Genomic DNA, 27,831 nt, shown 5'->3' with positions numbered 1-27,831 from the left:
TGGAGCTACCCACAGCAATATCACATGTGCAGTGCCCCTGGAAGGACATGCAGGAGGGAGAACCCTTTGCTCTGCAGAAGGACCAAACAAACTCCTCTGACCTGCCCAAGTCTCTACCGTGCCAAACCTGTGAGGAAAGGCACCCTCAAGGCAAGCCTGATGAGCAAACAGCTCTTTTCTTTGTCTCTATACAGGAGAGATGCTGAGAGGCAGATTAAAGGAGAAGGTGAACATGCAGCCTGCAATGAGCTGCTCCTGTCAGTGTGCCAGCCCTCCATGGGGCTGTACTGGCTGGAGATGTACTGGCCCAGTCAGCAAGGGAGGGTGACATTGCCAGCCTGGGTGTCAGTGGGCCACAAGCTGGCCTGGCAGCCGTGGCTTCTCTCTGGCTCCCTCTTTATTCCCTTTGTTCCCCAGAGGTAGAGAGTGACGACTTTATCAAATCCTTGTTTTGTCAAGGGCAAAGTGCCCTGCTCAGCCACAAGTTACTCTTTCCTGCTCACTGCAACCTCATCCCTGGTGAGAGCCAGAAGCAATCCAGCTCTCCCAGCCACAGTTCCAGCCATGGCCCCAGTTTTGTCCCTGTGAGGATCCCTCTGTTCTGGGGGTGGCAGGAGTGCTTCTTGCCTCTCTTGCTACCTGCTGTGCAGGAAATAGGCTGGGACCTGTGTCACCACACTGTGACCAAGCCTTGGGCACAGAGACCAGTTGGTCTCTTCTGCTCCCCACAAGGCCCAGGCTCACTGCTAGGACAGACCATGCCACTGCCTGCAAGGCGATGAGTGCCACCAGCCTCCTTCCCCTGAGGTGTCCTGCAGAGCAGAACAATCCCTTTGGGCTTGTGCTCACACCTGCCCACCCTGCAGGGCTCCTTTGCCTTCCCTAATGACTTTGTTGGTGGAATTGTCTCCGACTTCCCTCCCCACCATCACCGTGTCTTGTTTGTTTCCACTCATTTCCCAACAGGAAAGAGGTTTTCTTGTCTTCATCCTCTCTCACTCTCCATGTGGTGCAGGACAGCCACTGAGGAGCCTCCCCGTGGCCCAGACCCACCTTGCCGTGCAGCTTGGCCCAGCGGGTGAAGAACATGTGCTTGCAGAGCCGCGAGGGGCCCCCGCAGCTCCTCTTGCCCGTGGTGGCGTTGATCACCTCCAGCTCCGTGCTCCCCACCATCCAGTTCACGCTGAAGCCGGGAGATTTTCCGGGCTGCCGAGCATCAGCGTGGCTCACCCCTGGAGGAGAGGGACACCAGTAAGCCCCCGTGCTCACCGGGAGGCTGCTCCTGGGTTGTTGTGGCACAGGAGACACCCCCAGTGAACCACTGGCATCGTGGGCTGCATGGGCTCTTGTCACCATTGGTTAAACGTTCCCAGACCAAGTGCCTGGGAGAAACACAGCTTAGCAATTCCTATAGATTTTTTTCCACCTTGCAGGCAAACCTTCCATTGGACCAGGGAAAGCCTATGGATTGGAGTGTGAGCTGTTGACAGCAGTGTGGTGGTTGCTGAGTGGAATCTTTCACAAAGGCTTTAATGGGATGACAGGTTTTTACAAGGAGCTAAGCAGCACAGTGCTTTGGCCATGAGTTCTTTCACGTGAGCTTCCCACAGTCCTGCATGTCTATCTGCTATTAGCTCCTGCAGTCTTTGCTATGAGGGCATGTCTAGACCCCAGGGGATAAGAAAACACAAAACAATACACTTCATTATCACAGAGAGAGATATTATTATATCCAAGTTAATAATGACCTTGCAGACATCACAGACCTGCACAGAATACTCTTGGTCCACACCTTGTGTCTGCCTGCCAGATTTCAACCCTGTACTGGAGCATCAATTTCTTCAAGAGCTAGTTAGTGTCCTAGTGGTGATATCTGGGACATCTTTAAGTGGAATTCATCATATGTAATTTTAGACAGCTGCAATAAAGATGTTTACAGTCACTGGGGATGACTGCATGACCTTAGTGTCATTCACATGGCCAGTTTTGGACATCTGAGCCCAATAGTGAGCCAATGCCTTCATGGGTGAAATCTCCTTGGCTCTAAACGCAGACCAGGGCTACAAGGTCTGCTATGGGTGTGTACATGAGTTATTTTTAATCAGGTAAATTTTTATCTCTTTTAAACTATTTAGTGTAGCTCAGCCTTTCCATGACTCCTGTTGCTTTTTCATTTCTTGTACCTGAGACTGGGGAAGGATTAGAAGAGGAATAAAGAAAGTGGTTGGCTTATTTTCCAGCACAGCACAAATGCAAACAAGTGAGCTCTGCCTTGCCCTGCTCATTAGTGCTTTTGCAGCAAAGAATCAACACTGGGAGCTTCCAAGGCTGGAAAACTCAGAGTGACCTGAAGCACTTTGAATATTTTTGAAAGCATGGACCTTGGATAATGTGTCTGGATCCAGTTGTTGTGTCCCTCTCTGCTAATTTGCTGTGTGGGCCACTAGCCTGCAGACCTGGATGACAAAAGGCACTGTGGTGAGCAGCAGGTGGGACTGTGCTGGTGGGCAGGAGCTGCCTGGCACAGCCACCCCAGCAGAGGCCAGTGCCAGGACTGGGTCTGTGTTTCCAAATGGCAGCTCCTGCCTGCAGCAGCTCCAGCAACAGCTCATGGTTTGCAATGCTTCCAGTGCTGCTGGGTGGAGGGCAGCAGAGAGAGGTTCCTTGAATTTTCTGCTGAGAGGTTTTTAAAGAACTTTTGCAGAGAGTGAGAAGTACTGGTGTGGGCTGTTCAGAGAGAAGGCGATTAAAGAAAAGAGATCAAAACACCTCCTTTCCAAAGTGCTCTTCTTGCCCAGGATCTCATTTTCAAAACAGATGCATGCCACAAACATCTGCTGGTCTGAGGCAGAACGGGAGGAGATGGGAGCTGGTGGGAATGCTGCACCCATCACTGAATGTGTTGAGCTTGGAAAGCTCCTGAAAGACACCTCGGGAGAAGTGGAGAGCTGTGCAGGATCTGTCTGGCCGGGATGCTGCCTCTGCAGGCAGCTGCTGCATCCTGCCTGGAGCCTCTCAGCATCATGAGAAGCAATGCCACTGAGGGACATGTCCCCTCTCTACCCTGTCCCCTCTGCCCTGGGAGGGAGATTCTAGAACCAAATGGAACTTAGCACACACACACACAGAGAAAGGTAGCCTTTGAAAGGAAAAAAAATTATATGGCAAACTCACTTTGTATCAGTGACAAAGCTGGAACTGCAGAAATCATCTCAGTCACTGGGACTGAACTCGCTACCGTGTGTAGAAGAGAATTACAGCTAAGTCATAACCTCACCAGGATTTGTAAACACATTCATGTCGTATTAATACCTCTTTCAATTTTTTTCCCCCCCAGAGATAACAGATCAGTCTGCATCTAAAACTCCTGTTCACCTAGGCAACAGGATTTAAACGGAGAGCTTGAAAATCAGATAGCTCTGCAGCGCTGCTCGAGCGTCTCTTCGCAGAACAAGATGCAAACAGATCAAAATCAGCTGCTTGACACTATGCACCACTCTCTGTCAAGATAGCACCCAAAATCTTAGAGGATTTGAGTGCCAAAAAGCATGATAACAAACACCCTGCCATGCAAAGTTGCCACAGGACAGTAAATAAATGAAAATGTTGTGAAATCCCTGGCTAGAGGAAGAGAAGGAAAGGCTGCACAGAGGGGAAAGCAGGTTGTGGGTGCCCTCCAGATGGGGGCTGTGAGAGTAGCCCAGGCTGGTCCCAGTGCCTGGAAACTCCTCTGGGCTCCTTTGGCTTTCATGCTTTCTCTTCCCAGCTATCATATGTAAGTAGATGTATTTAGGTAAATAGAAGATATCTTCCCATCCTTTTCTGAATGCAAAAGAAGAAGTTTTAAAGAAAAACATGAGAGTCATAACAGACAAATATAGAGCATGGATATATTCTCTGATTGCTAATATTTTTATAATTTAAAAAAATTCTTCCATATTTTTCTTTTGAGAAATAATTGTTTTGATTTATTTAGATAGTAACACTCAAATAATCTAGGTTACTTTCTCCCCTCTATGTAAAATATCGTTCCTAAAACCCACATAACAAAGAGTACAACAGAAGACAGTCAGATTTGAAAGAAAAAGAAGAGTCTTTGCACAAATAATATGAATTTGAGTACTGTGGGATGTGAACTGAAATCTGTCCTCTTTCACCTCTCTCTCCCAGCAAAACCTCATAACCCATCAGGATACCCTTTAAAACAGCCTCACTCTTAAGAGGACAGGATATAAAAAAGGCATTTCTTCTAAAAATTACACCCAAGAGTAATCTCAGTGGAAGAGTGTAGCTCCATCTGGCTGGGACTGGCAGAAAACTGAGCAGAAAACCTCCCTGATTATTTTTCAGTGCAGCCAAGGAGTCAATCTCAGTGTACCTCATCACACACCATGACTCTCCTCTCCACTGGAATGTTTTACTGCTATGATCAAGTGGCAAAATAACTGACACCCTTATAATTTAAGGACTCCTGCAGTCATGGGCTGGTCTGGTGTCCAAGACAAGTGTGGGAGGTGGAGCTGCCTGGCTGAGACTGTGTAGGTCTGGTCTCTAATGCATTTGGAGAAGATTTTTCTAGGTGCCCATCTCCTTATTCACTGGATATGCTGCTGGCAGGATTTCCCAGGAAAAAGAATTGTGGCATAAGCCTCAGCAATGTAAGTTTTAATAAGCTTTGTCTCTCTGGGATTTGTGGGGCGAGGGAAGATTACAAATAAAGGTGTTAGAGACAAAAACAGCGCAGAAAGAGAGAGAGAGAGAGACAGATTCCTCCCACTGCTTCTCCTGGGCTGAGGAAAACTCACAAACAGAACCAAAGAGTGAAGAAAATGCTTTTCCAAACAGAAGCCTCTGGAAAGGGGGAAGACAGCCTAGAAACATGCAGATATTTAAAGTGACACAAGGCCCACTCTGATGCATTTCTTATTCCCTCAAAATCTCTGGCAATGACTCTTGGACATACATACACACACACTCTGGCCAAGTATGACCCATTGGTTTTACTCTGCAAGCCAACCCAGCAAAGCAATAGTTATTCTGTGGTGAAAACTCTTATAAAATCCCTTTTTGTGTTTTTAATCCTTCAACATTTGAGGTGGGTTTCCACGTACATCCTGCAGACACAAGGAAGTTGTGTGTGCCTTTGGTGGCAATGACTCTTGGACATACATACACACACACTCTGGCCAAGTATGACCCATTGCTTTTACTCTGCAAGGCCAACCCAGCAAAGCAATAGCTATTCTGTGGTGAAAACTCTTATTAGAAACTCCCTTTTCGTGTTTTTAATCCTTCAACATTTGAGGTGGGTTTCCATCCTGCAGACACAAGGAAATTGTGTGTGCCTTTGATCTTAATGAATGGGTGCACTTTCAGTGTGTTAGGGCTGGCACAGGATGAGATCTGCTTTCCCAGTGGGACATGCAGTGGCTTTGGCAGATGGGGCTGTGTTGTCAAAACAGCAGCCAGGTTTGGGAAATGGGGAGATATCTCCTGGCCAGCTGTGAGTTCTTTCCTCCCTGCCACAATATCGTGTGGGAAGGAAGAGGAGGCTGAGCCATGCCCCTGCTGGACCAGGGCAGGAGGAACAGGTGGAGATATAAACTGGAAGGAGAGTGTGGATCACAGCTTCCTACTCACTTAATTGCAGCTGCACTGAAGAGTTAAAAAATGGAGATAAGCTGTTCAGAAAAGGATAAGCCTTTTGACCTGTTCACCTCACAGCACATACATGCACATTACACTTGACAGATGTACTAAACCACACAGAACCCGAGAATTTCCCCAGTGGCTAAACTATCACTTCTGCCTCAGCCAAACAAATTTTGTCACAAGGACATATTAAAAAAAAAAAAAAGCCCATGAAATAGATAAGGCATAAACCAGAGCTCACCTTACTGAGGAACCCAGAGGATGTTGAAAGGTAATGGGGTACTCCACTAAACTGTCCTGACCTCCCAGCTCTGTGACACTGACATCGTATTAATGTCTCAAGGAATCCTCCCAAGAACAATTATCAAAGATTAAAATAAGTATCTAATCTGGTGCAGAGCTGGTGTCTCTTAGCATTCACATGCCTCATGAGGACGTGAAGATAGTTAAATCTAAAATTTACTGGAATCTTCCTTCTGGTTTTCAGAAATGCTTTACTTAGTCATAGCTTTTTTTCCACTCTGAGTGTTCAATGTGCAGTGGTTATTTTCCTAGTCAGCTTGTATCCTTTAATAATCCTTTTTTGTGGCTGCTGCTAATGAAAGAGGATTTAAACACGTTGGTTTCTTCATTCTACAAATTCATGTTCTTCAGGAAAAAAGAGGAGGGTGTAAGTTAATGCAAACAAAAAGCATTCCTGTTGGTCAGCAGCATGACTAGAGATGGGAGGGGGGATTATTTCTCTCGCAGGCCGGTGTTTGCTTACCACTGAGGAGCAGCTGATTGCGCCGGTAGGAAGCTGGCAGCTGACCAATGTCTTCTATCCTGTGGCTCATCACCCGGGAGAGGTGGCCAGTGTGGCACAGGCTTCCCACCACGATGCTGTGCAGGTACAGGGGCTCGATGAAGGAGCTGAGCAGAGCGCCTTGCAGCCCAAGGATGTTCCACCTGGAAAAAAATTTCAGGACCAATATGACACAAAGGTGGAGGAATGGCCATCCTGGAGCTACCCTGGGAAAGTCAGCAAATGCCAGCACGTGGGTTAGAGGGATCAGGGATGAAACTATTCCTGTGCCTCTCCTATGATACAGAAAACACTGCTAGGTTATTTTACACCCATGGCTTGATTGCCCCTCCAGGAGGATTTGAGATTACTCTGGTGCTATTCACTTAAGGGATGTAGTTCCATCTTGTAATGCTGCAAACAGAAGCTTCTTATCAACAGGTTTTCTTTCTAAAAACATTTTGTGTTTGATGTATGTTCATTTAGCATGTCTCTAGCATAATTTTATTTTTTTCCTGCATCTATAGTGTTTCACTTGCAATGGTAGACTTGGAATGAGAGCTTTTGTTATTTTACCTTTATTTGCTGCTTAAGTACCATCTGCATGTCATACAGCCAAGCTAACACACGACTTAGGTGGCCAAAATTCTCCCAAAATCTTTCAATGTCTCATAGGCTGACATTTCTTTGCAGAAATGACCATGAAGATATCCATGAGAATGAAATCCTGGTTCTGAATAGGAAAAGGAAGAGAAGACTTGAGCTTTTAGGAAAATTATTTTTAATTGATAGCTTGACCTTCTCTGAACTGCTCAGAGTGAGGGATACATCTCACCCTGTTGCTGCCTTAAAGGTGCAGCAGAGTGGTGGTGGGAACCTTGGGACCTTCCACCTGTTGCTGACTGAGACCTCCGTGCTACTGCTGGTGGAAAAGGTGCCAGAATGGGTCTGCATTTTAATAGCTTATGAATTTTTACATCAAGCCAGGCACAAATATGACAGCCTGCTTGCCTCTAAATTCTTAGGGGACAGCTAATTGGTTAATGAGTGGAAAAATTAAAAAGGGGAAAGAGGTCATGATGCAGTTATCTTCTTGGCAAACCTATTTAGCTCAGCTCGTCTAAGAAGTTGTTTCCCACCACACAAATGCTAACAGGCTCTCTTACACTTGGATAATATTTTTATGTATGTTGAACACTGTCAGTCTGTCTTAGTAGTTTTGAGTTCAGGAGTTCAAACTGCAAATGCTTAGAAAATGGAGTTTGGAGTGTATATTTTGGCTCATTAAAACCCAAAACACCGGCAACATTTGGAACTCGGTAGCTCTGAAGGAAAGGCTATGAGGTGTCTGCTATATAAGGCATCATCCAGTGGCTGCCATGCTAAATAATGTGTTTAAAGCAGAATTTCCATCAGCAGCAAGCATTATGGTGCTAATTTCTTACATCATTGTTCTTTTCATTAATTAACATTTCTCAACCGTTAGTGCAATTATTGCAGTGCCTCTGTACTGTATGTCTCTTTTCATGATTAATAAGGAGTCATTATATTTCCCTTTCCTGAAGCAGTCAATTAACATGGAATACTTTCCATTAATTACTGAATGTTTAAAACCAGCATGCTGTACCTGGAGAGCAATCTGCTCTAGAAACCTGTGACACCAATTGCTTTTAAAAGTTCTCTTTAAATTTTATTCCAAAAACACAAGCAATTTAGCTGGCTGTATTAATTTGCCTCCGAAGCAGGGCTGTGAATGAGAAACATCTTTTAATCTCATGCAAGAAAAGGCAGCCATCTGGCTGCTGAGGATTTCAGAGTCAGACTCTCCCTGTCTCCCTCTGTAAATGCAGGCCATTAAAGTAATATGTTCATCTACATAAAACTCAAATGAAATATAAAAGGTAATATTTATATACAAACAATTTAGTCCCACAATTTAAACAGTCATTGGTTTTATGAAACATTTGCTTTAGTCGATCAGATTTGCATAACTTCATTTGGAGAAAAAAAAAGTGTGGTCATTTCTGCAAATCACATCACTTTTAAAGGAAAGATCTAGCTGCCTCTTTGAATAAATAACTTATCATGATGCAAAATTAATAATGCAAGCTTAAGAAACAGAGCTGAATTCATCTCACAGTACTATGCCTTCAACCAGCATCTAAGGTAAGCAGAAAATTTACACAGATATCTTTGTCCAGATGGAAACTTGTAAGATATCTGTGCTGTTTTCAGCATTTAAAATTTCCTTAAAAAAGGCTTACATATTTGATTGAAGGAGAGAAGAAAAGCAGCTAAACTGAAAACAACATATGTTCAACAATATTGGGATTTCAGCAATATGCACATCACAAGAAATCATCTGAGTTTTATTTACCAAAATAAGGGATTGTGTTCAGGTCATAAATTACAAGGTAATTTAAATTCATCACAAGGGATCTGCCTTTTCTTTAGAGATATTTCTCTACCTAATTCTGGACATATTAATGTAAAAAGGGATTCAAATGTCAATAGAATTACATTATTGAAAACCACAATATAAGCATGATCAGGTCACCCCCTATGTACTAAAAGCATTCCATAAACATGAATTAATCTTAGCACTGCTCCACTAAGGTAAAGTCCCATTTTTGCACCCTAGGGAATCAGGGCAGAAAGGGAATAAGATCTGCTGAAGTCTGTAAGAGTTTCTGGCTTCTGGATGCAATAGTTGTCCCTTGAGAGAATCCTGTTTTCCCATTCCAAAAGAAGGCACACGAAGGTGTAGGGGTTCTGAAACTTCTGTATCAGCCATGGTGGGTTTTGACCCCAGGGGATAAGCTTGACTCCAAGATAAATTGGACAGAGCAACCAGATTAAAAAAAAACCAACAAAGCACAAAAAAACAAACACCCCCCCAAAAACAAAAAAGAAAAACAAAACAAAACAAAAAAACCCCCCAAAAACCCCAAAAAAACCCAAAAAACCAAGGGAGAAGAAACCTATCAGAGAATATCACCACCAGAGCAAGTCCTGCCTGATGTATGGTGCAAAAAGAGAATGTCCCAGAACAAGACAGCATCCTAAGGTAGCAAGGACTGAGAAACCAGGAAAGGAACCAAGAAGGCAATGTTTGGTGGGGACCACTTGCTGGTGTTTTTGAGCTGGTGTCCCCCAGGTGGTGTGAAAAGGGATGAGGCTGATGGCACTGCCACCTGTACAGCAGCCACGTCCTGGTTCAGCACTGGTTTAGCAGCAGGTCAGAGAATGGGGAAGAAGCAAAGAAGGAGCTTTGCTTTCCAATCTATCTCAGGTTTTCAGAGTGTTTAGACAGTTTCTCTCTGGAATGCAGTCCTGATCATGTGTGTGAGTCCCACTAACTCAGCACAAATCCTAGGTAAAAATGGGTCCTGTACTGAGCTGGCCAAAATCAGATCCTGCTCTGCTGCTGTTGTTCTTTAGAGCACAGGAAAAACACATTCATGTTGGGGAAAATTTTCAGTTCCTCATGCTGGTCCTGCTCTGTGGATGAAAAGGCCTGACTTGGAGGGCAGCCAGTGCAGTATTGTGCAGAAACATAAGATTTTACTGACAAATACTTGGAGGAAGGTCTTTTATCCTGTGTGGTATTAATCCCTTCACCAACACACATGGCTAATGTACTGACTTGATCCTTTGATATATGAATATCCACAGAATTATTTGTAGATAGATGGTAGGGAAAGATCCATCTGAGCAACAGTGAAACTATCAATAAGGGTGTTAATTTTGAAGGAGCTATTTCTCTGCAGCCTAATTTAGGTCCATGAAAGTAGCTGTGTTCCCATCTGTAACAAAGAGCTCTCTTCAAATGTGGCTTTTCAAAATAAAATTATTATTCAAAGCAATGCAGTGTTACATTTTGGCTTCTCAATATATCAAAGTGACTTTTCTTGCTATGAGGAAATATGCTGGATCATTCTGAATTTTCCTAATTGTGCAAGATTTTAAGGGCTGTTTTCAAGGACACGCATCTCTCTAATAACTCATATGCTATGCGCTCTGTAATAACCCTTCCAATAAAGTGAAAATCAACCTACTGCTCCCTTAGTCACAGATCTTATTTAAAAATCCCCAAATCTTCAGCAGGCAGGATAAACAAAACAGAATGTCTCCCCTTTTCGCTCAAATATGGGAGCTTTTGTAGCTTTAAATGGAAGGAAAGTATACCCTTCCTTTTGTTCAAACAGCAGATATTACTGCACTGTTTACAAAGACAAAATCCTGCGTCCAGTTTTCAATATAGATAATCCCTAAACAAATATATTTTTGCCTGTTTGTCAATCACAGAAATGCCAGTGACAAGCTGAGAGGCATCCCAGAGCAGGCAGCCTTTCTTTAATTAAATGCTGTGCTCCCTCAGTCCTGGAGAAGCAGAGGGCAGGGCGTGACCCCCCTGCAGAGCCCCCCCAGTTCCAGGCTCCTGACAGCTGGGACCACAGCGAGATGTGCAGGGAAATGTGTCCCCACATCACAACCACAGCACAGCCTCCACGTGCTGGAGCATCACCTCAGCACAAGAGTTTCCATGGCCCCTCCCTTGGACCAAGAGAAAAAGGGATGATGAAAATACCGAGGAAGGGGTTTGGAGGAAAACCGTGGGGATGCAGAGGGCTGCAGCCTTGCTCAGGTCAGCACAAGGCTCCCTGCCCATTGCTGAGATGTGATGTGACAGCTGGAGCCCCTCTGCTGCTGCTTTCAGCATTGACTTGGACGTGGTTAGACCTGAAGGCCAACACTTGAACCCCTTTGTAGCTGGGATGTGCAGAAATTTGCCTGATGCCTCAAAACATCCCAGGGAATTGTGTCCACCTGCCACGGACACTCAGAGACTGAAGTGTTTCCTTGGGACCTGTGGAAACCTTGCCCATTAAAAAGCATTGCTGAGGAATTTCAAATCTTATTTTGATAAGGCTTTTTGTAAAAGACTTTTTTTATTTTATTAAGAGCTTTAAGTCTTATCCACTCAGTGTGTTGTTAACCTCCTGTACCAGAGTTTCTATTACCGATATTTCCAGCTATGCTTCACACAACATAAATTGTTATTCAGGGTGGCATGTGCACAGAAGGACACCTGTGGTGTTCCTATTTATACAACCATTTAGCTATTATTGGTTTGGAAACTGGAACTCGTGCATTCGTTTTTGATCTGTATTTTAACAGTGGGTGGTTTATATATGTTTTCTGGAACATACCTTGTGGTGAAAGATTGAAATTGAACTCTCAGTCACACAGAAAGGGGTTAAGAGAGAGAATTACAAACCGTGTGCACAAATCATCTCTAATTGAAGATCTAGCTGTGTTAATTGATTTTCATTTGCATTAATATGTAGCCTTTGAAGTAGCTTTTCTTAAGAGTTACCTTGTCAGGCTCAGCCTTCTGTTAACAATGGCTCTGGTCGACAGGCTAACACTAAAATAGATCTAAGAATGCCAATTTCTAACACTGACTTTTAGTCCTGCATTTTTATATGCTACATTTAAATACAGCTTAATGTGCTCAACTCATCCTGTAAAATGCTGCTTCAGACTCCCACTGATAAATCCTGAAACAGTGCCTTTAGGCTACACTACCTTGCAGTACTCTGAACATATTCTCAATAAAGATTTCTTCCTATTCTCTAGCTTGTGGGGCCCAAATAATCCACAAATCTTAGCCACAGGACATGGGTAGACTGCTCATGATGTAATGCAAAGTTTGGAGCTCCTTTGTTTCTGTTTGTGTTGTTTTGTAGACGTGGTAATTTAGATACTTGAGGTAATTTTTTACTTCTGGGCTGAATGTCACTTTTTTGGTGAAGTTTGAGGAAGTAGGTGACCATTAACCTGGTGGCAAGAAAATACACAGTCTTTTAAAGGTGACCTTTCGAGAAGTGGTCGTAAGAAAACAATTTTAAGGCCAGAGCTTATAAAACAAACACTGAATTCTGGCTTTTATGTGCTGTTTAAAGACAATGTTTATGAGAATTGCTCCCTGCAAATCCTGCACAATGCAAAGTACATTCCTCAGCCTGCATCCTGCAAGGGGACTCTGGAAGAGGACAAGTAGCACTGCTCATCCATTCACAAATATGTTTACACAATCTTTGTGTGTTTAGATGCAAATTTGCTGCACAGAAGGCTGGCATCTCTCCAAAATAACTACATCAGCTTGACATCTAGTGAGCCACAATGTGCTCTGCCCTGGTCAGAGTGTGAGGTGTCCAGTCCTCTGTCTGAGCTCTGTCATGGAAGAGAGTTTGGGGAAGAGTAGTGCCATGCAGAACTCTCTCCTGGGACACCCAGATAAGAACTAATTTTTGGAATGAACCCTAGTGTTGATTGCTTGCACCAAGATCCTAAAATGACTTTTGCACATCAAGGTGAGGTGGTGAGCCAGGGTCTGGGAATTGCCTGTCGTGTGCTGGGGAGCCCTGGTGTCCTCCCTGTGCTCCCAGCTCCTCTGCCATGTCTGCCAAACCACTGGCAATGGCAAGCACCAAACCTCTCTGTGCAGCTACACAGGGCACAGCACCCTGCTATTTCAGAAGGGTTGGCACTGGGGGAAATGATTTCTCCAGTTTTCTGCATGGAAGAAGGAGGAGCCCAGGTGCTGGTGATGAGATAAATAAACTTGATGAGCCCAGAGCATGGAACAAGAAACTTTATACAGAAGGGAGGTGTGTGTACTGCTAAATCTGGGTTATGGTGAGCCTAGAGGATGAGCCATGGTGGAGGGAGACTGGCCTGAAGCTCAGACAGTGCTTCCATGAGTCAGAGGACAAAGTGTCTCAAAGGGAAGGCAGCTTCTCTCCACTGTGACAGACTCTGAATTTCCCTTATAAGTCTGTCCAGAGGGGTGATGGACTAAAGAGAAGTGCATAAATCTTTGATATTTTGCCCACATTTTCATATATCTTCTGCTGAAGGAATAAGAAGTGGAGACATTTGGAAATGCTGATTTTATATTTGCAGCCATGTGGAGTGCTACCTGCAAACCTGGCACAGAGGTAAAAATGTGTGTTTCTGTATGTGCATGGCTTTGTGTGCACGTGTGTGCATAGAACAATTTTCCTTCAAACATTTTTCTGCTCCCAAACAGTGACTGCAGAGACTTCCATTAGCAGCAGCATTAACCTTGCACTGACCTTGTAATAAGCAAGGTATGAGCTGGTCCTGCATCCAGCCTTAGTGTGAGACAGGGAGATGAAAAGAGGTTTAATTTGGCCCATTGTATGAATTTTGCTGTCACAAAAAAGCAGAAATTCTCTTAGGGCTGTAATGTCTCTGTCGATATAAAGGTTTTAATATAGGTAATGATTAGCATCTAGAAAACATTAAATGACATAATTTTTTCCCCAAACAGATTATTATTTTCAAAATTATTTTTCCTATGTTATTGCTGCTTTTTTTGCAAATGTATAAAATGTACATTACGGACAAGAATGGAGGTCAAAAGGTGTTAGTATAATTAATAAACTGTGGGCTAAAAAATGTGGTTTAATCCTGAATTCTATGGCACTGAGAGCCTGAAGTCACTCCAGCTGCACAGTGAGGCTCACAGGAGTCATGTGTGTAAAAGCTGACACTCTCTTTGGGTGGTTTATCTGGGGACTCAGAGACCTCAAACTTTAAATTTACACATATAAATGCATAGGTTTTAAAGCCAGAAGGAACAGCCAAGATCTAGGGTGACCTTCTTTATAACCACGTTGCAGAATTTCACCTCATAGCTCCCTGCCTGAGCCAAATAAAATGACCATTCATACCATAGAGCTTGTGCTTTAATTGAGTGAGGGAACAGGTATGATACCAGGGTGTTTATCCTGAGATCTCAACAAAACCACAAAGCCCAAATAATGCATACCCAGCATCAAATTCTCTCAAACTTGTGGTGATAGTAATAAAAATGGCTAAATGTCTTTGAATAACAAATAAATCTGATTAAACCACTCTCTGCTTATAGCTTTCCTGTGAGCAAGAAAGAACATAAATCGTTAGATACATGATTTATAGAATATTATTCGCTTTTCTCAGTAACTCTGTGCATTCTTGGGTCTTTGATATTCTGATAGCAATGCCCTTTGCAAATAATGCAAAATGATGTATATTTTAGCAGCTACTGGCTAGATTCTCAAGAGGAAACATTCTCTAATAGCACAATGCTCCTGAGGGACTTTTACAAGCAATAAAATCCAAAGCATACAAGCGAGATTTTTTTTGTCAAATCTTGCTTATACAAACATGAATTTCAGCTTCAGAGATCTCTTTTCTTCTCACTGCAAGACAAGCTCAGATAATGTGCAACCAGATTCCTGCATCCTGCAGACATTTAAAGAGTCAGCTACCTATGTGGTAGGGCAAATATTTGCAGTTTGAAATGATGTATGGTCACCACCCACTGATCTCTGCAGTGGGGCAGGGGTGGGAAAGGCCCTCAGAGAGAAATCTCCTTTTCCACTAAACTCCTTTCCTGCCTCTGGTCTCTTTGACCAGAGGAGAAGAAGGCAGAAAACAGTTCTACATGTGCTGAAACAAAGGACAGGTGAAGAAACCTTTGATTTCTCCCCCTGGCACATGGGGATAATAATGACTAAAAATTATCATAGATGGCATTTAATGTGGTAAACTGAAATTTGGGATAAGGTATAATGCAGATTTTCTCAGCCTCTTTTTAAACTGTAACATATATTGTTGAAAGCAGGGAATAATGATTGCTGTTTTGTTTTTTTTTTAACCTATAAAAATCCCAAGCTCATTTGAATTACATTGAAAATAAAGAATAAAAATAAAATAATAAAAAGTGCAGTTTTTCTTACAATATTGAAATAATACTGTCAATGATGAGAGCTGCAATTTTTTTTTTATCTTGGAAAAAATTTGTGGTAGATTCTTCTTTTCTTAAAAGACTTCAATGCTGTTTAGATGTGTGTCAATAATGAAAGAATTCACTCAAAGTGCTTAGCAGATGTGCTTGGAGAAAACCCAGTTCCTGAGACTGTGCATTATTGTCAACATCCCCATCAACAGGAAATGTAATAGTGTGTGCAAAGCTGATATTTAATTCACTGGTTAATGACATTAAAAACCACAGAAAATGCAATTTTTCTATTCTTGAACTTAAAATTGTTTAGTTTTTTGAGTCCGTATGAGTCTGAATTTGGAAAACCCAACTGCATCTACACACAGTGGAGGAGATCCACCGAACACAGGTTGGGTTTTTCTGTTATCTGCTTGTGAGAAAATGAAAACATTTACAGCAGAATTTGTTCTTTATCCTTCATGCAAGCACAACAGTTGTGATGATTATGCTTAGCAGAGGGTGGATTTTGTAAGTCTGGTAGTATTTCCATTTGCTGGTTCCCTTCTACGTTTTTGTGACAAAGTGGCAGGCTTTGCTAATTAGACTAATTTAGCTTTGGTAGGTCATCCAGTTAAAGCTAAGGGCAGAATTTACGCATTTGGATTAAACAAAATTTCTATGATTTTTATTGAAAGATAATGTCTATGTTAGCCTTTAATCATTTGGCCAAATTTTGACTGATGTAATTTAACTGAGTTCTTAGGCATGATATTCTAGCGGAGAATTTGATCATAGCATTTATGTTTTTTATAGCTATAATGTGATTTATTTTATATGTAGAACTGCATCTATATATAATGTACATTTTTTGTATATATATACACACACACATATATATGTATAAATTATAAAGATAAATATACATACATGTATAGATATATTCTAATAGTGCAATAACTGTGCAACCAAGCACACACATTTTGATTTGGATTGTATAAGCCATCACTTGCTATTAGTTGACACCCTAAACTGAGAATGGAGAATGTATTTACATTTTATTTGTCATCAGGGAATAATTATGAAATATTTATTACATGGAAATTATTCTACATAAATATATATTGTATTTATAGGGCATAGCAGAAAGCCACAGAGGGGGCTGTGACATAAGAGCTCTTCAATGACATTCAAAATTGTAGAAATATTCCTGGTGGCTTTTAGGGCACTTAGGGCACTTTATTCAATTTGGTGCAGACGAGATAAGTTTATCTGTAAGATAGTTGGTTTGCAAGTTTTGGGGTAAATGATCCAAGAACAGCGAAGTGGATGTATTTTATTTGCACAGTGAAATTCTGTTGGCAAAAAAACCTGCAAAGACAGTTTATTTTTTTGTCACACTGTAATAAGCATCTAACGACCCACAGAGAATTTGGGAAAACGTCCCATTTACATTCCCTCCTATTTATATGCTCTGCTTTTGCGTACAAAGGAGATCTTTGTTTCTGCAGGGCTGGTCAGCACCTGCCGGCTGCTTCCCACTGGCCACCATAATCCTCTGCACCACCGAGCTTGCCCGTGCAGAGACTTTTGCCACGTGCACCCATCACGTACCTGGCGATTTTGTCGGTGCAGGACATGGTGATGAGCTGCTCTCCCAGCAGCACGCCGTCCCACGTCTGCGCTGCGTTGTGGCACCGCACCGGGATGGTGCCTTCGCCAGACTCGATCTTTGTCCGCAGGTGCCCGCGGTATTTCCTCACTATGTGCTTGCTGCTGTTCACTGGGCAAAGTAAACACAAGAATGGCAGTCATTGAGTGTTTTTTGAAAGGACATGAGAGGCTGTGTTGACGCCATAGCTTGCATTTACAGTCCTTTAAATTGAATGCAAAATTAGATGAGATAACAGCCCAAGAAAGCAGTGCAGTGCAGAAAGGAAGGAGCTTCTAGCATGGTTTTCTTTTCGCATCCATCAAAGCTTACACAAAGCACACACTGAGCTCATGTTTCCCTTCTATTTCCCTTATAGATTTAAAAAGAAGAGAGGTGCTCTGTCTTTTTAAGAACCAGCACAATTTCTCATTTTAGAATCGAGTTGTGATGGATGAATATTTGAAAAATCTTGGTTCAATAAGTGTCATCAAAGACTCAGCTGCATGATGCAGACCAGTCCAATGCTTTACTGTGATATTCAGTGACATTTCCTGAATAATTTCAGAAGTGAGGTTTTGAATTGTTATAACATTTCACTGAAAAATTCTGAAAAGCTAGAGGTTTATACTCTGGATCAAAGGCAAATCAAAACTTGCTAGTTGTTCATTGCTGGCTGACATTCCTCCTACAGTCTCCCTGAAGTGAGGTACTTTCCTGCCTTGTGTCATACCAAGATCTTTTATCACTTCTGTAATATTCCATATTTGAGTGCAAGGCAGCAGCCCCTGGGGTGGCACAGGGCAAGCAGCTAAAGCACTTGTCCTGGACCATGATGAACTGAGTCCTGCAGATATGCAGTACATACAGAAGATAATGATATTTCTAAAGAACTTCATTATTATGAAAAGAGAAAAACTGAAGTTCATTATCAGAATCACTCTTAATGCTCTTTACACTGCTACTTTACCCCTGGGTATTTTGGCTGTAAAAGAACAACAAGGAGCAGCAAGGAAATCCTCAGGGTCTGCTCATTCCTCACCCTTGGAGGGTTTCACTGGAGGTCACCTTCTCCCTGAAGCAGACCTTCCACGTTTCCCTCTAGCCCAAAGGAAAATAATGGATGGCAGTACATGATGGCCTCTGCATTCAAGGAGAAGGAGTGCTGCTTTTACAGACATGAAGCTTTTGCCCACATTGCCAACTGTCCTGTGTATTTTTCCCACGCCAGCTTCTCATCTGGACCAGGAGGCTTCTACTTGTGAAGGCTGATGCTCCTCAGTCCCCAGTGGGCTGTGGGGCTGAGTGCTTCTGCCACTGAGGGACACCAGTATGCCAGAGGCTGTGGGGCTGGTGGCACCTCTGCTGTGAGCAGCTGGCTCTGTGCACATTCCCCAGGGCTGCTGGAAGCAATGGATTGAGTGGCTGCTGCCCATGGGTGGTTTGAAAGAAGGGAGAGGAATAATAAATTGCTTCAGCCTATTGGGATTAGCAGAGGCAGCAAACACATGTAGAGCAGCAAAGCCAGCTGTGACCTGCCAGCACATGGGCAGCAGGACACTCAGCAATCATTGCCTCTTCTCTTCATTCCTGCTTTCTTAGATTTAAGATGGGAGCATGTGTGTCAGCAGCAGGCTGGGACAGGTGTCAAATGGATTGCTTGGCCATGACCAAAACCAGTTTCCACCCAACCTCAATCTCCATCATATACAAAATATTGCTTGTAAATACTGTTACAGTAATGCTGCTACAGCATCTGAGTTTGGGGAAGAGTGGTTGTTGCACTGCCATCCCCTACAGCAGCCACCTCATCCCAGCAGCAGGGGATGTGGAGGGTCCTTGTGCCCAGTTGTCAGCACCTCACAAATTACTGCAGTAATCACCTGACTTGGACTATTGTGGCTTTTCAAACTTGAGTTGTGGGAGAAACGGGGAACAGCCAATAGAGAAATAAAAAAAAATTGAATAAGCAAAAATGTGGAAGTCTCAGAAGTGTCTCAGATCCCTCTGTTCTCAAATTTTCTCGTTGTGCCAACACTGTCAGGAAACCATTTCCATGGCCATGTGTGCTGATCCATTGCACATCCCTCTTGCCTGGGATGCTAAGTGCATCATCATTCAGAGGATGCTCTTTGGACTGCATTAGCCATCTGGGAACTGGCCCATATTTTTACTGGGACTGTGCGAGGAAACATTTTTTAAAAACCTGAAACAGTGGTGAGCAGCATTTTTTATAATTAAACCACAGAGTCGTGGGAAAGGTACCATGACGTTTGGACAACAAAAGTAGAAAATGATCACTTCTACTTAGCAAACACATCTAGCTGAACAACAGTGAGAAATGTCTACCAAAACTACTTTGCCTTTGTCTGCACATACTGAGAACTGATGGCACAGCAGAGCAAGATCTCTGCCAAGGAAGCAGTGAAGAGTGACTCAAGAGGCTATTGCTGTTTCAGCTGGTGGAAAAAGTAACTTTAAGCACACCAGTTCTCTTTTCCTAAGCTTTCCCACAAGTATAATGAAGATAATGATGCTTCCTTCTTATGCAAATTCATTTAAAGGTACTGCTTAACAACTATTATGAAAAATAGATGCAATCCTTCCAGGAAAGATCTACCACTGGGGTCCATGTGCTGGAAATTCCTCAAGACAAAATGATTTTTTACTGTTTCCTTCTCCAACTTTTAAGAAAAATATTTTCTCTTGTTACACTTTTCCCCTTTCCCATCTCTGTTGATTCTCCACTCTTTCTCAGCTCCTGCCCTGAGCCTCCCCTGTAGTTGCCTTGATCTCCTGGATTACTGTCTCATTCAAGCAATTCAGTGTGTTGACACATCCACATTTCCCATATATGCAAAGACACATGTAACTGCCAGGGAATTTTAGTGACTGCAGGACAAGATGATCAGCCCATCATTTATGTGGCTTTGATTTCAGTACATAAATGTTCCCTCAGTGAGGGGCAAAGCATCCCACAATATGCTGACAGAGATAAAGAGTGAGCTTGTGGGGAAAAAAGAGCAGCAGGATTGCAAACAGCTGTTGAGCAGTTGGGGAATTTAAAGCAGGTCAAAAATTTTTGGGGAGAGGGATATAAAAGACTTTTGTGACTTTTGAGGGGTCTGTTTATTTATCATTTGTCTGTCTGATCTTCCCAGGACTGCAGGAAGTACAAAGGCCAAAGAACTCTACAACTGGTTGCTCTCACAGCATCTCAGCCCTGGACTGCAAGTGCCAGAAACTGAACAATAAAGTTTCTAAGAAGCACTTGAGGTGTGCAAGTGCACTGATAGTCTCAGTTCCTGAATGCTCATATTGGCTCAGCCATGTGTCGAGCTTTGCTCGCTGTCCCTGTGCCCTGCCCAGGCTGCAGCCGAGCAGCCGGCGCTGGCTGAGAGGATTCAGGCATTTGTGGCCACTGTACACTCACCCCAGGACACACTCCCACAGCTCTGATAAGGGCTTTTAGCTGCTCAACTGCTATTAAATTCAATGAATTGGGTGTGACTCAAACCTCGAGCCGTGCTGCCTGTCTCAGGCTGCTCACATTGCTGGGGTGGTTGGGACACATGCTCCAAAGGTTCATCGGTGGCATTTATATCAAATACTAATAACCCAGAGCTCTGAATGCTTTCAGATTGCCAATGATTAAATAAATCCAAATCTGCAACTGGAACACACTGAGTTCTTTTTTAGCATGTCATTAAGCAGCACTGGAAGATATAACCAAAGGAAGAGATGAGTCTCTCTGAGTTTTGCACTGAAGCTGCAGACAGACTCCAGCACCAAGCTGCTTGTTAGCAGTAAAAAAACACTTGGTCCACTTGCTGGCACAGCCTCCTGTGGATCATTTTAATGCAGTCACAGAAATATATTTATTTATGCATCTTAAAGCCACCAACTACAGCCTACTGCTGTTCTGCTGTTAAGTATGATCAAAACATCAGTAACTATAAGCATTTCTGATCTTCGCTGTGCTGGTTCTCCAACTGCTTAATCTGAGCTAATTGCAGGGGAGAAGGCGTCTGTGGATGCCACTTCAACCAGAACAAAATGTCAATTCAAACCAGAATTGGAAAGGACAAATTAAAAAATCATTTGGAGTGGATTTATGATGTGTGCTACACTCAGATGTGGAAATTACTCCTGAGAGTTCCTAAGATAAAAAGGTGGTGGATTAATTACTGGATTAGAAATGTACACAGACAGGTGCCTCGTATTTAAAATTAGTGAAACCCTCTGATTTGAAGCCTCACCCCTTATTTGCATATTTGCTCCAGGACCAGTTCTAGCTCATATGGTAATGAAAAAAGCCACTCCATATTTATTATTTAGTTAAAGAGTGAAGAGGAAATGGACGGTGATTAAACAGAGTCACACAAGTAAGGATCTGTCTGAAATTTTGCATGACTGCCTCAGAGGTTCATTTTCTGTTTCCCTGCTTCAGTGGAGGCTGTTCTCTCTTCAGGAAAGCAGAAATAGAAGAGCCTATCTTGCATTTTTTTCAGTGCTGGACTCTCCCCTCCTCAGCATGGTTTATAAAGCTTCCTTAGAGCAGTGTGAGACAAAGGGGTGGAAAGAAGTCAAATGTTAACATTTGACTGCCTTTGTATTTTGATGATTATTAGAGACGCACTTTCCTTGACCAGATCCTGACTAAATGTACAACATTACTATTTCTGGAAGTGTTGAAGTGAAAATCACAGCACAGTGAACACTTTGGCTGTGTCTGCTCTACTGGGCAGAGTGGCTGGTCAGATAAATCCCTGCTGCACTGGGCTTTGGTGACCAGCACAGAGCCAGGCTGAAATCCCACGGGCCAGCTTTGGAAAACAAGAAACTTTGAGACTATTCTGAAATAAGTCTGAATTTGTGAAAATAATGGTCTACAGAGCTGCTCCTGCAGTGACTTCAGGAATATGTCACTACCAGAAAGGAACAAAAGACTCTGTCTTGTACAGGTTAATCACAATAAAAGCGTGTTGAGATGAATCCTTAAAAGTCAAAATATGACTTTTAAATATAGGCCATGAGGGATATTTCATCTGAAGGCAATCCTAGGAGATATTGTCTTGCTCCCAGAGCCATGTGGCACCCAGCACGTTGTAGCAGATTTCAGTTCAGATCTATGGTTTGGATTAACACTTATATACAAAAAAACCACTAACACTTATATACAAACAAAAATATGAATATGTAATTTACATGACAATGTTACAAACCTGGGACACCTGCAATTTTTGGAACTGAAATTAACATTGGAGATTGAACTTTACCTTTTCTCTCTGCCTCTTTCTTGGTTGAAATACTGTCTTTGGACAGTAGTCCCTAACCTGACAGAATCTATGACCTGATAAATGATGTTCCTTTTGGCATATTATTCTTTCTTCTTTTCACTAACCTTCAAATAACAATTTTCATTCTTTCTACTTCTTCCACAATTTGTCATCTGCCAATATTTTCTAGTGATGTACTGACAAGGTGTGATAACAAAGTCAGTTTGCCTATCCATAGATTATCAATATGTGGCATTTAAGCCAGAAGAAGCAGTGAAGAGAAAACTTCAAGTTTGAATCCACAAGAACAGAAAGGAAATGACTGAATTATTTTTCTTTATCTGCTTTAAGTAGGTACTAATTAAGTTATTATTTTTTGATTGAATTGTAATGTTAGAGACAGTAACTGTAGGAAGGGTGTAAGAATGGTATTCCAGCATATTAAAGTTTATCAGTGAACGTTTTAATGAAAACTTTTCATTTTGGTCCATCAAAGTTCTTCCATGTATGATTACTGAGGGGAAAAATTTCATCTGTTCAGATAACAGCACTTTTACAATGGGTTTTTATTATTTTTGTAGGTTAATATGAAATTTATTGAAAGCTCATCTTAGGGAGAGGTGCCAAAATACCTTCACTGAACCTATGCTAGAGCAGAATATGACACTCTAACACATGAAATCCATTTTGCCATCAGACTAACTTCTAAGTAAGCCTGGACTCTCAGCAGGCTTTAATACCCTGAGAGGAAAAAAAATCTGAGAGAAAAGCTCAAAGCCTACAAACAAGCTTTCTCTAATGTCTGTCTTTGAGGAAAGCCTGGGATCAAAATGTGAGTAACTAGCTAAAACTCACTTTAAAACAATTTGCTGGCAGCAAAGTCATACACAGCTTCCTCTGAGAGTTATAAATGACTGTTCCAGGCAAGGAGGAATGAGCAGTACTGGGTCAGGTGTCAGGGAAATTCTTTGTGCCACCTACAAACAGAGCTGTGGACTCCAGCCTGCTCTGGAGTAGGAAAGCATTAATATGTTGAAGCCAAAAGTACAAGACTTATCAGAGGGATTAAGATTCTGTGCATGTGGCAATCAAGGAAAATACAACTCAAACACTTCAAGATTATTATTTTTAATTACTAATTGCTCCTCTTGTCTAAAATCAGACATCCCCCGCCGCGGCTTTGAAAGTGCAGCTGCTCCCACAGAGCAAAGTCTGAGATCTGGCAAAGGGCTGAGAACTCTCTGAGGGAAGAAGAGAGATATCTGTGAACTCTCTGAGGAGGACTTCTGCCTCTGCAGTCCCCATCAGGTTTGCCACCAGGTAGAGAGGGCTGCTAGCTGGTCTCCAGCAAGGCACAGCTCAGCTTTGACAGTGGGCAGAGATGCTGCTTGTTCCCAGGTCAGCAGCTGACCAAAGCCAGGGGAGAGTGGGACCAGGGGGGACCAGCTCTTCACCCATGCCCTGAGCTGTGCATCATTGTATCTTTCACTCTCATTAACTCTTTTCCATAATGAAAAACGTTTTCTCTTAAAGCTAGGGTTTATCTTTTAAATATACTGTATGTGAAAAATATATCAACATCACTGGAATTGCCTGTTTGGTGACAATTCTCTCTCCTGCCATGTTTTAATCAAGAAGTTTACACAAACATAAAGAGAATGTGTTAATCATCATAACCCTCTTTCTTTTGTCAACAAAATATGCTGTTATTCATGTGGCTTTGGGATTCTGTCGCACTTGGGAAATCGAAATCTTCAAAGATTATTTAAGGAAAATATTGTGGAAGAAGTCAGCAAAATATGAAAACAGAAAATGAATCCCATGAGACAGAAATAGGAGCAATCTGTCAATAATGGCAACAGATTTTCAGCCACACTGTGGTTGGTTTGAGTCTAGAGAGGCTGTGGTTCCTGGTGCACCACCAGATATATTCTAATTCAGCTTCTGGAGCTCTGGAGTCCTATGGTCTTTGGCTGAAGAAATTAAATCTTGATCACCAGAAAGTGGTTCCTGTCAGCCTTAAAAATCTGTGGATTAAAGTTGTTAAATTACTCTGAATAATTTTACAGTAGTGCATAGAACATACAGTGTTTTCCATTTTAGTATTCTGCTCTCAGCACTAACTACCCTTTCTTAGAGCTGTGATTGCTGGGTCCCTTTTATTCCTATTTTACAGGTATAGAAATAGAAATTACCAGAGTGAGGTGAGTTGCCCCAGTCTGGCTAGAGAAGGCAGCTTGAAGGACCATGGTAAGAATTTAATTGTTTGCTACTCACACAGATGTCTTCAGATTTCTCTCCTGACTCTAACAAACTCCCAGAAGCCTAAGGACTTCCAGAAGTCTCACAAAGATCTTAACTGGACCTGGAGCTGTCTGATAAGCTTCCTAAAACTCAGTTTATGAATTTTATTTGTAATTCCCACTCAGTGGAAGGGCAAATTAGACTAAATTAGACCTGAGTGGGTGTAGTTTTCACCCACAGAGATTTTTCCCAACAATGGTTTGGTATTTTCCACCCAAAAAATCTGTGCCTTACTTAGGTGCATATCTGTGGTAGGCTATGGGATGTTGGGGTGGAATGGATGTTGGGATGTCCAGGAGCAGGTGGTCCCTTTTGCCTGCTGCAGAGGGTTTTGGAGACACCACCATTCCTTGGGCTGGACAAATCTGGGGACAAGTAGCTTTTCTTGGTGAAATTTTCTACTGCTGTTCTGAAAACTTCTCAGGCATGGTCTTTTGCTGATTAATGTAGCCTTTTTATCACATCTGAACATTGCATCCAAATGCAGTGTTTTACAAAGCAGCAAAAGCCATAACAAAGCAGAATCAATAAATACAGTGCAATGCCCTTTGGCAATTCAAGCATTCTGTTAAAATTAGAATCTGATTATAGCTGGAAACCTGTTTTCCTCAATCTTAACAAACACATTTTGCTTTACATGAAAGCTTTTCAAAGCTGTGGCCAATGCTGGCTCTGAGCAATCTATAGTTTTCAGCATTTTCTTTCTCTTTTCCTGGGTAGACACACACTGCACTGACACATACTTCTAAAAATCTTATTTTCTACTTTAAACTCCCCCTGAAACAACAAAACTCAAATAAGCAAAAGCAGCCAAGAATATCACAAGGAGAAGGAATTGGGACATTTTCAATGCATTGTCAAAGGCAGAGTTTTCTCATGATGTGTCAGTTCTGACAAAGTTTTAAAACAGAGAGTTAAAAAAGGGAGCTGTCTAGCTCAGCTGAGAGGGAATTCACTGATCCAGGACTTGAGAGACACAGATTCAAGTTTTCATTTGATTCTAAGTGGCCTTGAATGAAAAAGCCTACCCTGAACTGGGCATGGGAGGAAATGAAACAGGGTTTTCCTACCCCTTGTTACTGATGACCAGGAGATATGAGAAATATAAGATGTGATCCCAGTTTCACACAATCATTTTCTTTCGAATTTTGCCTGAAAGGTTTTGAATTTTTTCCAGCCAGTCAGTTCTTTGAGACCTAAAATTTGTCCATGAAGTGAAGCTGTTATTCACCAGTCAGCTTTAGCAAAACCTCACTAAGAACCTAACTACCCAGCTGGTGGAGATTAATAATGGAATATAAAGCAACAGCAAACTTGTACAGGTTGATTAATTGTACTGAAAGCTTCAGGACTCCAATGAAGTGAAATGAGAGCCTCTTTCCAAGGTGCATCCTGGGCTCCAGCAGATAATACCAATAATAAAACCATGAATGCTTTCACAGCTCTGGTAAGCCTGGACACCACTCGTTTCTCTGGCAGGTTTAGGGGCTAGAACTGACCTTTGGGATTGGCAAAAGGTTTAGCATGACAGTCATGTAAGGCATCAGACCTCTCCTTTGGGTTACCAAAAGGGATGGGATTTCCAGAACATGTGAACCAAATATTTGCAGACCCTCTGGCGCTGCTGCTCCATCTGAGCATCAAGAAGCAGCAGCTGCTGGTGCTGCTGCAGCTTTTTCCTCAGGTGGCTTCAGAAGGGCTCAGGAATCACAGCAAAGGGCTTGGGCCAGTCACTGTCTCCATTCTGGTACCCCTGACAGGAGTCTTTCCCCCCTTTTCCATTCTTTCCCTGCAGCCTTGGATGAGCAGAGAGTGAGTAGGAGAGGCTGGGGGAGGAAAAGCTTCTTGTAGCACTGGAGATGGCTCCAGCCAGAGCCTGCAGGTCCTGTGTGGGTGCTGAGCATTGAAGAAGCAGAGGGGCTTCACTCATCCTGAGAGTTTCCCCACCTCTCACAGGCTTTATGTTGCTGTCTCTCGCCCACTTCCCCCTCACAGCTGAACATCACAGACCCACTCTCCCTCAAACTTTCCCATCCCGTCCCAGGGTCCCAGTGATTCCTCTCAACCACACTTTCTTCTCCTGAAATCCCCTTGCCCACCTTCCTCAGAAGAAGAAAGCTCTCCCACAGTGCCAGCATGGATTTATCTTAGATGCTGGAAAGAAATCTGTGAACTGTCTACACACAGCACCACTTCCAGACCTGAAAAGCCCTGAGCTAAATCAGAGCACTGCTCAGACTGCAGTACTTGTGGGGACACTGGACCAGCACAGCTGGGCTGGGCTCTGCTGCCATCCTGCCCACCCTGCCCAGGAGCACACTGCACCTCTGCTCCAGCCATGGGTGAGGTGTGCAAGTGAAGGTGAGAATTAACCAGAGGAACTGTCCTGTGGCCAAGCTTTCCCCACCAAGCTAACTTGAGTGAAAAAGTCATACTGAAACAGCATTTCAGCAGCCTGGGAAGATCAAGTTAGAAAACAGGGCAATTACATACAACCCTAGTGTCAGCAAACAGTCCTGAGCAGGGCCACAAGCTCCTTGGCAGCCCAGCCTCTAGACAGCTGTAGAAAGTTGCTGCATTTCCTCTTTGTTACTTTGGTAAACTGAGGCTGGGTCAGTGGCACAAGCAGGAGGGGCCATCACTTCCATGGAACATGACCTCAAAGGGGCCTGACAAAGGGTGCTGTGCTCACACCTGAACCCAAACCTTTTGGATAACACCCAGTCCAGTCTTAATGAAGTGAAAGGACAATTTCCTTCCACCTTCCTTAATACTAATTCCCTAGCCTGTGAAGTAATGCAAGAGCCTCTTGCTGTATCTGCAATTTCTGCAGCGTCCTTTATATGACAAAGCAATCTGGGCTGACCACAATAGCTCATCCAGTGCTAGGATTATTTCTCCTGAGGCAGTATTCAGCACTACAGCCCACTGTGGTGTGTGCATTTTTTTTAGTTTCCTGTTACTTCTGGGCATGGTTCTCTATGATAATTTTTTTCTGAGATCCCCCAAGGTATTGTTCTGCTCAGTCATATGAAAAATAAGAAAATAATGCACCTTCATCCCAGTTCCACAGATGGGCCATTCATCAGCATAAAATCAACTTTACAGCCTTAGGAGGAAGCTGCTCCATGCACCAAACAGCTGTGAGTTTCCAAGCTGGTTTCCCAAGCTGCATCAGGCCAGCAGCCGTGACAGAGAGTTGTGATACCTGGGGGCACTTGTGTAATGGAAACAAAAAATAGTGCCCATGCCCAAGGGGTGACCTATGGTTATCCTCAATTTTTGTAATGGGAAAGTTTATCACTATGTTAGAACCTGAATTTTCTTGTAGTTCCAGATGTCTAATTTATTTTCAAAACTACTT

At 42.8% G+C, this 27,831-nt stretch overlaps 1 protein-coding gene across 1 annotated transcript in view; it reads right to left on the bottom strand.

Annotated features, from left to right (window-relative positions):
* The window catches only part of ADARB2 (adenosine deaminase RNA specific B2 (inactive)), a 305,822-nt gene that overhangs the window by 3,906 nt on the left and 274,085 nt on the right, over positions 1-27,831 (bottom strand). The window contains exons 7-9 of the mRNA XM_039713060.1: positions 16,848-17,016; positions 6,419-6,600; positions 1,054-1,232 (exon numbers count right to left, since the gene is read on the bottom strand). Of these exons, the coding sequence (XP_039568994.1) occupies positions 1,054-1,232; positions 6,419-6,600; positions 16,848-17,016 (530 nt within the window). The remainder of the gene's footprint in view (positions 1-1,053; positions 1,233-6,418; positions 6,601-16,847; positions 17,017-27,831) is intronic.

This window comes from Passer montanus, unplaced genomic scaffold (genome assembly GCF_014805655.1).
Source record: "Passer montanus isolate IOZ18808 unplaced genomic scaffold, ASM1480565v1 scaffold10, whole genome shotgun sequence".
NCBI classification, from domain to species: Eukaryota; Metazoa; Chordata; class Aves; order Passeriformes; family Passeridae; genus Passer; species Passer montanus.
The sequence above is the reverse complement of the archived record's forward strand: the minus strand, read 5'-3'. Positions and strand labels throughout refer to the sequence as shown.